Source organism: Alligator sinensis, unplaced genomic scaffold (genome assembly GCF_000455745.1).
Source record: "Alligator sinensis unplaced genomic scaffold, ASM45574v1 scaffold96_1, whole genome shotgun sequence".
Lineage (NCBI taxonomy): Eukaryota > Metazoa > Chordata > Crocodylia > Alligatoridae > Alligator > Alligator sinensis.
In genome coordinates this window covers 1,154,140-1,163,984 of record NW_005842402.1, presented here as the reverse complement: position 1 = coordinate 1,163,984, position 9,845 = coordinate 1,154,140, and the positions used below count along the sequence as shown (strand labels likewise).

At 39.5% G+C, this 9,845-nt stretch overlaps 1 protein-coding gene across 2 annotated transcripts in view; it reads right to left on the bottom strand.

Moving 5' to 3' along the window:
* SOGA3 (SOGA family member 3) overlaps positions 1 to 9,599 on the bottom strand; it is a 52,887-nt gene extending 43,288 nt beyond the window's left edge. The window contains exons 1-2 of one of the 2 annotated variants that reach the window (XM_025211359.1): positions 9,381 to 9,599; positions 5,134 to 5,292 (exon numbers count right to left, since the gene is read on the bottom strand). In XM_025211359.1, the coding sequence (XP_025067144.1) occupies positions 5,134 to 5,292; positions 9,381 to 9,578 (357 nt within the window). In that variant the 5' untranslated portion in view covers positions 9,579 to 9,599. The remainder of the gene's footprint in view (positions 1 to 5,133; positions 5,293 to 9,380) is intronic. The other variant, XM_025211358.1, reaches the window with a different exon arrangement.
* Between the last annotated feature and the right edge of the window lie 246 nt (positions 9,600 to 9,845).

Sequence of the window (9,845 nt, the reverse complement as noted above, 5' to 3'; positions counted from 1 at the left end):
ATTCTGAAATCTGTCATTGTTACTGACTCTTTCAACAACAAAAATTAAGCCTGAAACAGATACTCAACGTGAAACATTTCAGCCCAAACTATCATCCTTGGAAAATAATAATTGATTGAAAACAGGGTCTTTTAATCTTGGGTAGCGTTAACTATAGAACTCTCTATAGTTACCAAAAACATAATTTAATCCAATTTTGCACATTTTGATTAATAGGTTTGTGTTTAAATAAATCTATATATTTTAACATGTAAAGCACAAGATACATGTTAAGTATTAGGGGATAAAGTATTACTTCCATTACTCTAGCACCTAAAGAGCCCAACTGAGATCATTGTTCTATTGCACTTGGCAATCTTCAAACCCATAATATGAGATAGTCTCAGTCCCACAGACATTCTGATTAAAAAAACCGAAAAAAACAAGGGAGAAGGAAACAGAAAACAGAGAGGTAAAATGACTTGGCTACGGTCAAAGAGTGGGTCAGTGAAAAAAGGTGGGAACAGAACCCAATTTTTTTAAAACTGCTAGTCCAGTACCATACTCAGTGGACCATGCTGCTTCACACTTAAAATGTTTGAACACTGAACAGAAAGTGGCCCATGACTGCATCCCTCACCAGGAGGCACTACATTAAGGAAGTCACAATGTTTCCCAAGGCTCCATCTTTGTATGGAGGGAGTGATTTCTGAAACCCTGCATGAGGTTTATCATACTCCACACACACACAGCTATTAGCTTATTTCTTACCTACTCATTTCTCCCAAAAGGAAGCATCTAGTAAATGGCTCCCATATACCCTTGGCTGCTAGATTGTAATAGTATTTGGCTTTTTTGTAGCTGTACAAGTAAGAGAACCTTTCCTTCCTACTATCACCCTAAGAAGTAACATAAGGGCTGAACAAAATCTAGTCCTAAATAATTAATTATTACTCTTCACTTATTTTTCTATCTTTTTATGTTTTAAATATGGATAATATTTTGCTGAACTTGGTCAGTGGCCTTTAATAGAAATTTATCATTAAGTTGCATAGGTAAAGATGAAATAAAATGGTTAAAAAAATCTTACAAAGGTGTTGAAGAATTAATAACAATAACCAAAGCAATAACAGAATGCATAGTTCTAGCAGTGGATACACAGTGCAATAAAAATAAATATCATTATTAATAATAATTAGTATCAAGACTGACTACATTCACACAAGCAATTAAGCATAAGTTGTTACATACAAAGGCTGGTACTGCACAGTGCACATGAAAAATATGCAAAGTACACTAAAGCTTAACTGGCCTGATTCCATCTGGAGATGTGAGGGAATAAGATTGTTAAGCAAAATACTTTCAGAGTACATTAAACAGGGCATCATCAGACTGCAGGTGCAACAATTGGTATAAAAATACTTATATGCTATGGCGCAGAAGAGTTCCCTAAATTCTGATCCTCAACAGACTGCAGGTTGGTTCTGCCATTAGAAACATTAATTTTCACTCATCTGACAATACACCACCGTTCCTTTGATTTTTCAAGATATCCAAGTGAAATAGGAATCAGCTGCTATGTGTTTATGTGCATGTGCATGTACTGCCACGTCAGTATGAGTAAAAGTTTCCAGTAAAGAGCTCAAATCCATCTCTGCATAAACTCCTAAATGCTGGTGGCTGTAAGTAAAAGAGGAACAGTGGAAAAAATCCTGGTCATACCTGTTCACGTTGCTTTTCAGCATCTATTTTCTGCCATTGTGTGACACAGGATACTGGGCAAGATGGACCTATGGTCTGACCTAGTAAATGGCAATTCTTATGTTTCCCTGATCATATGCACACTAAATCCATTCTTGAATTTTGGATCTTACATTTTCTTTAACAGTAACCTCACAGTTCTAACATCTTCATGATGAGGATTTCATTACAGGATTCAGTTCTGTTCTAGTTGGAGATTAAAGCATGCTCAAGAGCATGTCATGTTCCTTCTTCCTCCAACATCCTCTTACACATCTTTTGGCAGATCACTCTTAGCTGTACATTGTTTTACAAGGAAAAGAAATTTCCAACAGAAGTCACCAATATGTTAATTTTAAAGAAAATACAGGTTTTCTATTACCTGCCAGGACAAGAATTTAGAATTCTGTATTTTTAAGGCAAATGTATAAAACATCTCATTTTAAAATACTCAAATCAGTCCCATTCTGTTCATAATTACTCTGGGATGATCAAGGTAACTGAATTGACTGGTGACTAAGGCTGTGATGAAAGCTGGAATAACTGAGATGGGAATCAGATTTTAGGAACTTGATTCTGCAAACCTTACTCACACTGAGCAGAACTTACTTATTTACGAAACCCCACCGATTTTGATGAGACTACTGAAGTGAGAAAGTGCTGCCAAGCAAAAGAAGGACTCACAGAAGAGAAATGATTTTCACAAACAAACAGCAAGCTACCATTATGACAGTCTGAGGATGTCATTTAAGACTCATGAAATGTCTATCAACATCTGAATCTGTGAAAGGCAGCAAACCAAGATTTGCTGTAGGTAAATTGTATTATATTGCAGATGGGTTTAAGAAGATGTCATAATAGGTTCACACATACTGAACTTCCGAGTTTGTAAGAAGGGAAAGCCATACTCTGTCGCAAGTTCCCTTCATTGCTTTTCCAGCTGTTGGCAAAATGATCACATATTATCACAGTAATAGCATATGATCTTAGCGTACACTTTGCTTCTCTCTGTGTGTATGCATTGCCTCTTCCCAACCACCTTCAGCTTTCTGTGATGACAGTCCTAGCCACAACCAGCATCTTTTACCTCAGGTGCCTGATTCATGAGAGACAGCAATCTGGTCCAAGAGGTGCAGTTTTCTTCTTCCTAAGGTCTCACCTTAGCTTGATAATACTCATCTACTCAGGCTCTGATAGAGCACAATTCTCTATTCTACTTCAGGATACAGTCCAACATTGCCTCTCAAGTTCAGCATCTGATGTCCAATGTCTACCCCATTCCTACTACTAGTTTTCTACTCTGCCCTAGTTCAATCATTTTGACTGAAGGTATCATGAGTCAGCTTCAGCTCAGATAACAGTATCAAGAAAAGCCAAACCACAGAGTGTCTTTTTCCTTCTTCCTAGAATCCAAGGATCTTTCTGCCGGATCAGGAGCAAAGACCGGAAGCATCAGATGCTCAAGTTAGGAGAGAAGTGAAGATAAAAGGAGCAAACCACTGCTCAGTGATGGTGGCTGGAACTGTATAAAATAGACTCAGAAGTTAGCAGAAGGAGATGACAGACAGCAGAGGTGATAAAGGCCTATCATTAAGTTCACTCTCCTACATGTACAGGATGTAGCTTGCTGATAAAGGATGTGAGATAGCAAATTGATATTATACTTGATAATTCACAGCCCAAGAAGAAACAAGCCATGAGGCAGAAGCTCATTGTTGGCACAACCTGCAGTACTGGGCAGGAGGAAGAGAATTATCTGGGTTATCTTCCCTAAACACCAGACCAGATTGAAAATGGAATGGAACAGGGACAGGTTTGGAGGGGAGTTGAGCCCAGCAAGAGTAACCAGAAAAGAATCACATGTGAGCCAATTATTTTGGCAGTTCAAAGTAGTGATGTTTTATAGTGAAAACCAGGATGAAAACAGAAAAGAAGGAAATAGAAGAGGAGGTAGAAGCTGGAGCAGGTCAGAATTTCATGTACTTTGCAGACCTGCTACTAGATGGAAAAGCAGCAAAAAGAAGCTTGTAGTAAGGTGGCAGTGGACACCATTCTATCCTCTACTGAGAGTTTTACATATCAATATCTGTGAAAAAACATACAGGGATTGTTTACAAAGCACCACTGCTAAATTATAACAAAAAAAATCTAAAAGTAATATAACTTACCATATAGCTTTCTTCCTGACTTTATCAACTGAAATGCATTTCTTCAGTCTTAAACAATATCAAGTTAGAACCTGGACTTCCTGCTGGGAAGTATTTCTATAATGGCAATCAGAGGCATTCCCTGAACAGATGTACTGGAGGGGTGAGTTATTCCCCAAATCTGTTTAGAACATTCATTTTTAAATCACTCCTTTTCCTGTTAACATATGGCTTGTTATCTTGCCACCTACTGCATGAGGTACTGCTGTTGCACATGTCTATTTACTTTAGTAGCAAAATTCTGGGTGCATTTGCAGCTAGGGCCTGAGGAAGAGGATGAAGAGAGCATTTTCCTTGCTTCAGCATCTTACATGAGACTCAGGCATTATATAGATTGAACATTTCATTCCAAATTCAAAGCGGATGGGACTATCTGGAATGGGAACACAGCCAAAACCTTCCTCCACTGCAGGCTAGCGAGTGTCTGGCAGCATTTGCTAAAGGAACATGTGCTGCTTCTTATAAAAGCAGGTATAAGGAACACCATTCAGCAAATTCATATGCCTAGATCTCCCATAAGCATTATTCCTGCATCTGTCATGCACAGGCAGAATCCCTCAGACCCTCAGCCACAGCAGCTTTATATCACCAGAGCTTCAGAGAAAAGCAAGGTTACAGTCAGTCTTTCTATGGGCACCTATACACATGTCTGCTCCAACATGTTCTAATTAGAATGCATTGGAGCAGGCTTGATTCATTCAGTCACTAATAAGAATGCTCTGACAGCCTCGGCATTGCATGCATTCAGTTAGCACCCCTGCATTTCAAAATGGTGGCAGGGGCGCTTTAACTAAAGCTTGTCAAATGAACTTTAGTTAAAGTGCCCTTATCACCATTTTGGAGCTCAGGGTGCTGAATACACAAGATGCTATAGGTGTTTTACTTAGAGAGGCTCCCAAGAACCACTCTAATCAAAATGCACCCCCTCCCCCACCCCAGAGCATGTGTAAAGGTGCCTTTTAAGAGATATTTAAAAAGCATTTTATTTTTTCCAATTTGTTTACAACTTCCCCAAACCAAGGTGCCTTACTCTAGTATTTTTAGGATTTGTTCTTCCATATTTGAGCACTCAAAGTTCCTCTTTGACTGTAGCTGCTATATGAAATAGACATTATTTCAGGAATGACAGTGTCAGAATTTCAGGTTGGCATAAATTATCTTTCACATACTTTGAAGTATCAACAGTAAAATTACAGTACTAACTAACCTCTTTCATTTTTTCCAGTTCATTCTGTAGAGCCTGCTTGGCAATCTCAACTTCTATAAGCTGCTGTCTTAACTTTTCATTTTCATCTTCTGTTATAGTACGCTTTTCTTCCACATTTTCTAATTCATGATGAAGTCTTACTGAAACATCCTTTGCAACCTAAATGGAATTGTAAGTAAAAAGAAAAACAAGGCGAGAAGTTATTACACTAATTCTAACCACTTGGGCACTGATTCTGTCTCTTGTTTAGTAGAAAACGTGTTAAGGGAATGCATAGAGGACAGTATTCAGAAGGAAATCAGATGACCGGGAATTCTGTCTATCTTTCACTAACTTTCACTATGAAAGAGGATTCTTTCCACTGTCTTCAATGAGAGTTGCATCAGAACCTATATCTGTATGACACCTTGGGGCTACTCAAAGCAAAAAGCAGAGCATCAGCTTCATCACCCTTGGAGACAGTACAGATTGTGCACGCTTTCAAACATAGCCAGTTCTCCCTACTCCTGCTGCTCTACCACTTCCCCTCTGACTGCACCCGAGTACGATCCTGTTAAGCATTTATTATCTATGGGAGTGCTAGCTAAGTGAAGAGTCCATGTTCTCTCTAGCCCGATGCTGTCTGGGCATCATATGGGACCAAAAGTAGGGGGAACAATTTCTTGCTTTCCTCCCCATTCACAATCAAAGTAAATTAAAATTCCATCTTTATTTCTAATAACATTAATAAAAAAGAAAAATAGGATAAATCACAGATGTCTTTGACCAAGAACCTGTGTTATTCACCAAAACACAATATAATTTTTTAAAGTGAAGCAATGACTCAGCATTTTTGTGTTACATTTTGAAATGCGCTGTCACAGGAGCAGGGTTTAAAGAAATAGAGGACATAATCCTTTTTCCCACTTCAGCATTAGCTTTGCCTCTCATGTCACTGCACTGTAACTTAATGGCACTAATAAAACTAGAATAACACATATATCAGGATCTGGGGGAACGCCTTTTCACCAGAGCGCCCCAAGGGATGACAAGATCGAACGGTCACAAGCTCCCTCCATGACCATTTCAGGCTAGACATAAAGAAGAACTTTTTTACTGTCTGAGCCCCCAATGTTTGGAATAGACTTCTGCCAGAGGTGGTTCAAGCACCTACTTTAAATGCCTTCAAGAGACATTTGAATGTCTTTCTTGCTGGGATCCTATGACCCCTGCTGACTTCCTGCGACTTGATGATCTTCCAAGGTCCCTTCTGGCCCTAATGTCTATGAATCTAAAATATTGAGGTAAACATCAACAATGACTATCATGATGATTTTGGTATCATGAGAGTCATTTTAAAAGGTTGGACTTGTGGCTTTCTTTAAGAATGGAAAAACATAGTTAATCCCTTCTTGGTGTTTGCAGTACTTAGCCTGAGATCAGAGATCTATCTTTTATGAACAAGACAATATTACTAACAATTTCAAAATATGCTTTTTAATTTACTGCATCTTTAAAGGAAAACAAAACATTGGCTAGCAGGTAATCAAAAAGAATCTTCTCCATCAGAAAGCAGCAGCAGTAGCAGCAGCTAGTGACTCACTCTCTTGACAGGAAACACAACCATGAGTGAGTGTACCAATACAACTGCTGTATGCTAGAACACAATCAATCAATAACCTTGCCACCATGCACACACACAAGACACATTCATACTGCCCAGAGGATGGAGATGAAGAAACCATGCTAGTTGAATTCCAAGTGTATCCTATGAAAAGGGACTGTGAGATATCAAATCACAGGGGCAGATCCTGACTTGCTTTGCTCAGCTGGACATTTCACCAACACCAGAGATTCCTCAGCTACCAATGAGCTAGTGTAACTGGCTCTTTGTTACTCTGCTTTCTGGTCCTGACAGAAGGATAAGGCCTAGGTTCCTTACACTAGATGCCATTTGATAAAAATTTTGGGGGAGAGTAAAAGTTTGATTGGCAAGGGTAAACACTTTGACTCATGTAGACTTCAATAAGGCATTTGTGGAGCATAAGGCCCCACAAAATAATCTGATCAAAAGTAATGTTATACAAAAACCAAAGCAGCACAGTGGATTCAAAACAGGCTATCTCAAAAAGCAATTGTGAATGGGGAATCCTCATTTCTAAAGGGTCATTTGTAGTGAGGTCCCAGAAGTAACTGTTTAACCCTCCATTATCCAAAGTCTTCATCAGAAATATCAAAGACAAAGTAAAAAGATTATTGGTGAAGTTTGTACATAACAGCAACATTGATATAATGACAAATAATAATGACAGGTGAACACTAGAGAGCTATCTGGATCACTAGGTAAATTGGGCTTCCTTGAACAACATACATTTTAATACAGGTAAATGCAATACTATACATCAGGGAAACAAAAATATGAGTTACCCTTGTAGGATGGACAGCTTTATTTTGGAAAGCAATGTCACTGAGAGGGCATCATGAATTTAGAGGGCATATGGAGGACTAGTAAAAAAAAGGTCAAGGTTTTGGCATTTGCTTCCATTTTGATGCAAAATAAAGCCAAAGCTTTTAGAAATTTTTCAGGAAGAAAATAAGAAAGAGACCCTTACACATCAGAATATGCAATAGTCTGATGGTTAGAACATTCATATGGGATGTGGGAAATCTAGGATTGGATGATTGCTGTACCTAATTCAAACCAGGAACCTGAACAGAGTTCTACCATAATTTCGGTTGGTACCCTAATTACTGGGCTACAGAAGCAGTTCTTTCTATCAGGCCCAGTGAATATTTAGTAATTAATAAAACATGGAAGAGCTGAAAAAAAAAGAGTGACTCTAGCCCAGACTTAGAATATTCACTTGGGATGCAAGAGACCCAGATCCAAGTTCCTTTTTCAAGTGGGTAGAGCAGGAACTTGAACATCAGCTTCCTACATGCCGGCTGAGCACTTTAACCACCTGCTTGTTCTCAGGTGTGAGGCTGACTCTTAAATATTTTTCCATAAGCTTTCTCGTACACCTGAGAAAGCTGCATCAAATCATTATGTTTCTGTCCAAAAAAAAGTTTGGTTTGGAAAAAAATGTTTTGGCAAATATTCCTGACCACGTCTACCCCTCATGGAATGAGATGGGCAAGGCAGAAAATGCAATCCTTGATAAGAATGCAAATAATAAATAGAAGTAGAAAGATGTTAGTATGGCATTACATGGCATCAGTGGAGAAAACTTATGGGAATGCCATACCTCATTCTGGTGTCCACATTTTAACAAGGAACAGTAACAAGGATACTGTACAAGCTGGAAGGGGTTCAGAAAAGAGCCCTATAAATAACCTACATGTGGAAAACACCCTAACTGTGTGTGACTAAAGATGCTTATTCTATTTAGCTTCTAACAAAGGAGGTTAAGAGGTGACTTGACCACGGTCTTTGTGTAGAGATAAGAGTTATGAGAGAAGAACAAGAATTAGTGGATGAAAGCTGAACCTAGACAAATGAAGATTATAAAACACCATTTTTACAGCAATGAACTTCCATATTGAGTGTGTTAGATTTTCCATTGTCTGAAGTCTATAAATCAGATCTGAAAGTCTTTCTAAAACATCTGTTATAGTTCAGGCAGAAGTTATCGGTCATATGCAGAAATTGCCTGGTAACATTCTATGGCCTATACAATGAAGGAAGGCAGACTAAATGATCATAATGGTTCCTTCTGTCCTAGGATCTATGGGCGAAATCTTGGCTCCACTATAGACAAGGGTTTTTTTTTCCCCATTGATTTCAGTAGAGCCAGTTTTTTGCCCTATGAATAACTTACGCGAATAGTTCCATTGAAGCTGGACTGAATGTTATAATATTCTCACAGCAGTCAATGGGACTATTCAGTGGGGTTTCAGGACCTGGAGCAGAGTGTTTTGGTTTGTTTTCTTGCAATGACAAACAAAGGGCCATATCCTGTCAGCCTTACACACATCTTAAACACTTCTCACTCAAACTTCCACTAAGTTCAATAAAAATGGGATTAAGTAAAGAGTAAAAGTTGATCCCAGAGCCCTATAAAATACTGCTGAAGACCGAAAAGTATAAATCTGGCCTTGGCTATCCTGTGGTCCCATATTGCTCTCAAGGGTGCATGTTTCAAAATAGCATTGAGAAAAATGTCTGAGTCAAGGCTCATTTGGGAACAGGCATTTGCCTCAGTGAAGCAGTTCTCCTCCCCATCTTCAACCCCACCAGCAGTCGCTAATGTGAGAGCCTTCTGTACCTTGAGGTCCTGCTCCATGCTCCGCAGGAGCTCTCCATCAATCTCCCCGGTCTGAGCATAGCGGAGCCGCTTGCGTTCAGCCTTACGTAGCCGGTACTGTAGGATCCGGCAGTTCTTGTTGGCTCTCTCCAATTCGTGGCGCATTTCCTGAAGCTGACAAGCGTCCTCCTCGGAGAAACTGTCCCTCATCTCATCCATCTCAGTCCTCAGCTCATCTATCTCATTCTGACACCCAGTGGGAAAGGAGAGGAGGCCGCACAGCGACCAACCAAGAAAATAAACATCAGAGACAGCAAGAGGGTTGGGAAACATGGCTCAAAAGGAGCTGGGAAACAGACGTTCTCCCTCCTGCCCTGTGAGAGCAGGTCAAGGGAAGCCAGCGAGGCCAGGGAAAGAACAAACAGGCATGATCGCCCTTCCATGCTCTTACGTCGGTGTGGTGCTCAGCCCTCCCCACCTCCCTCC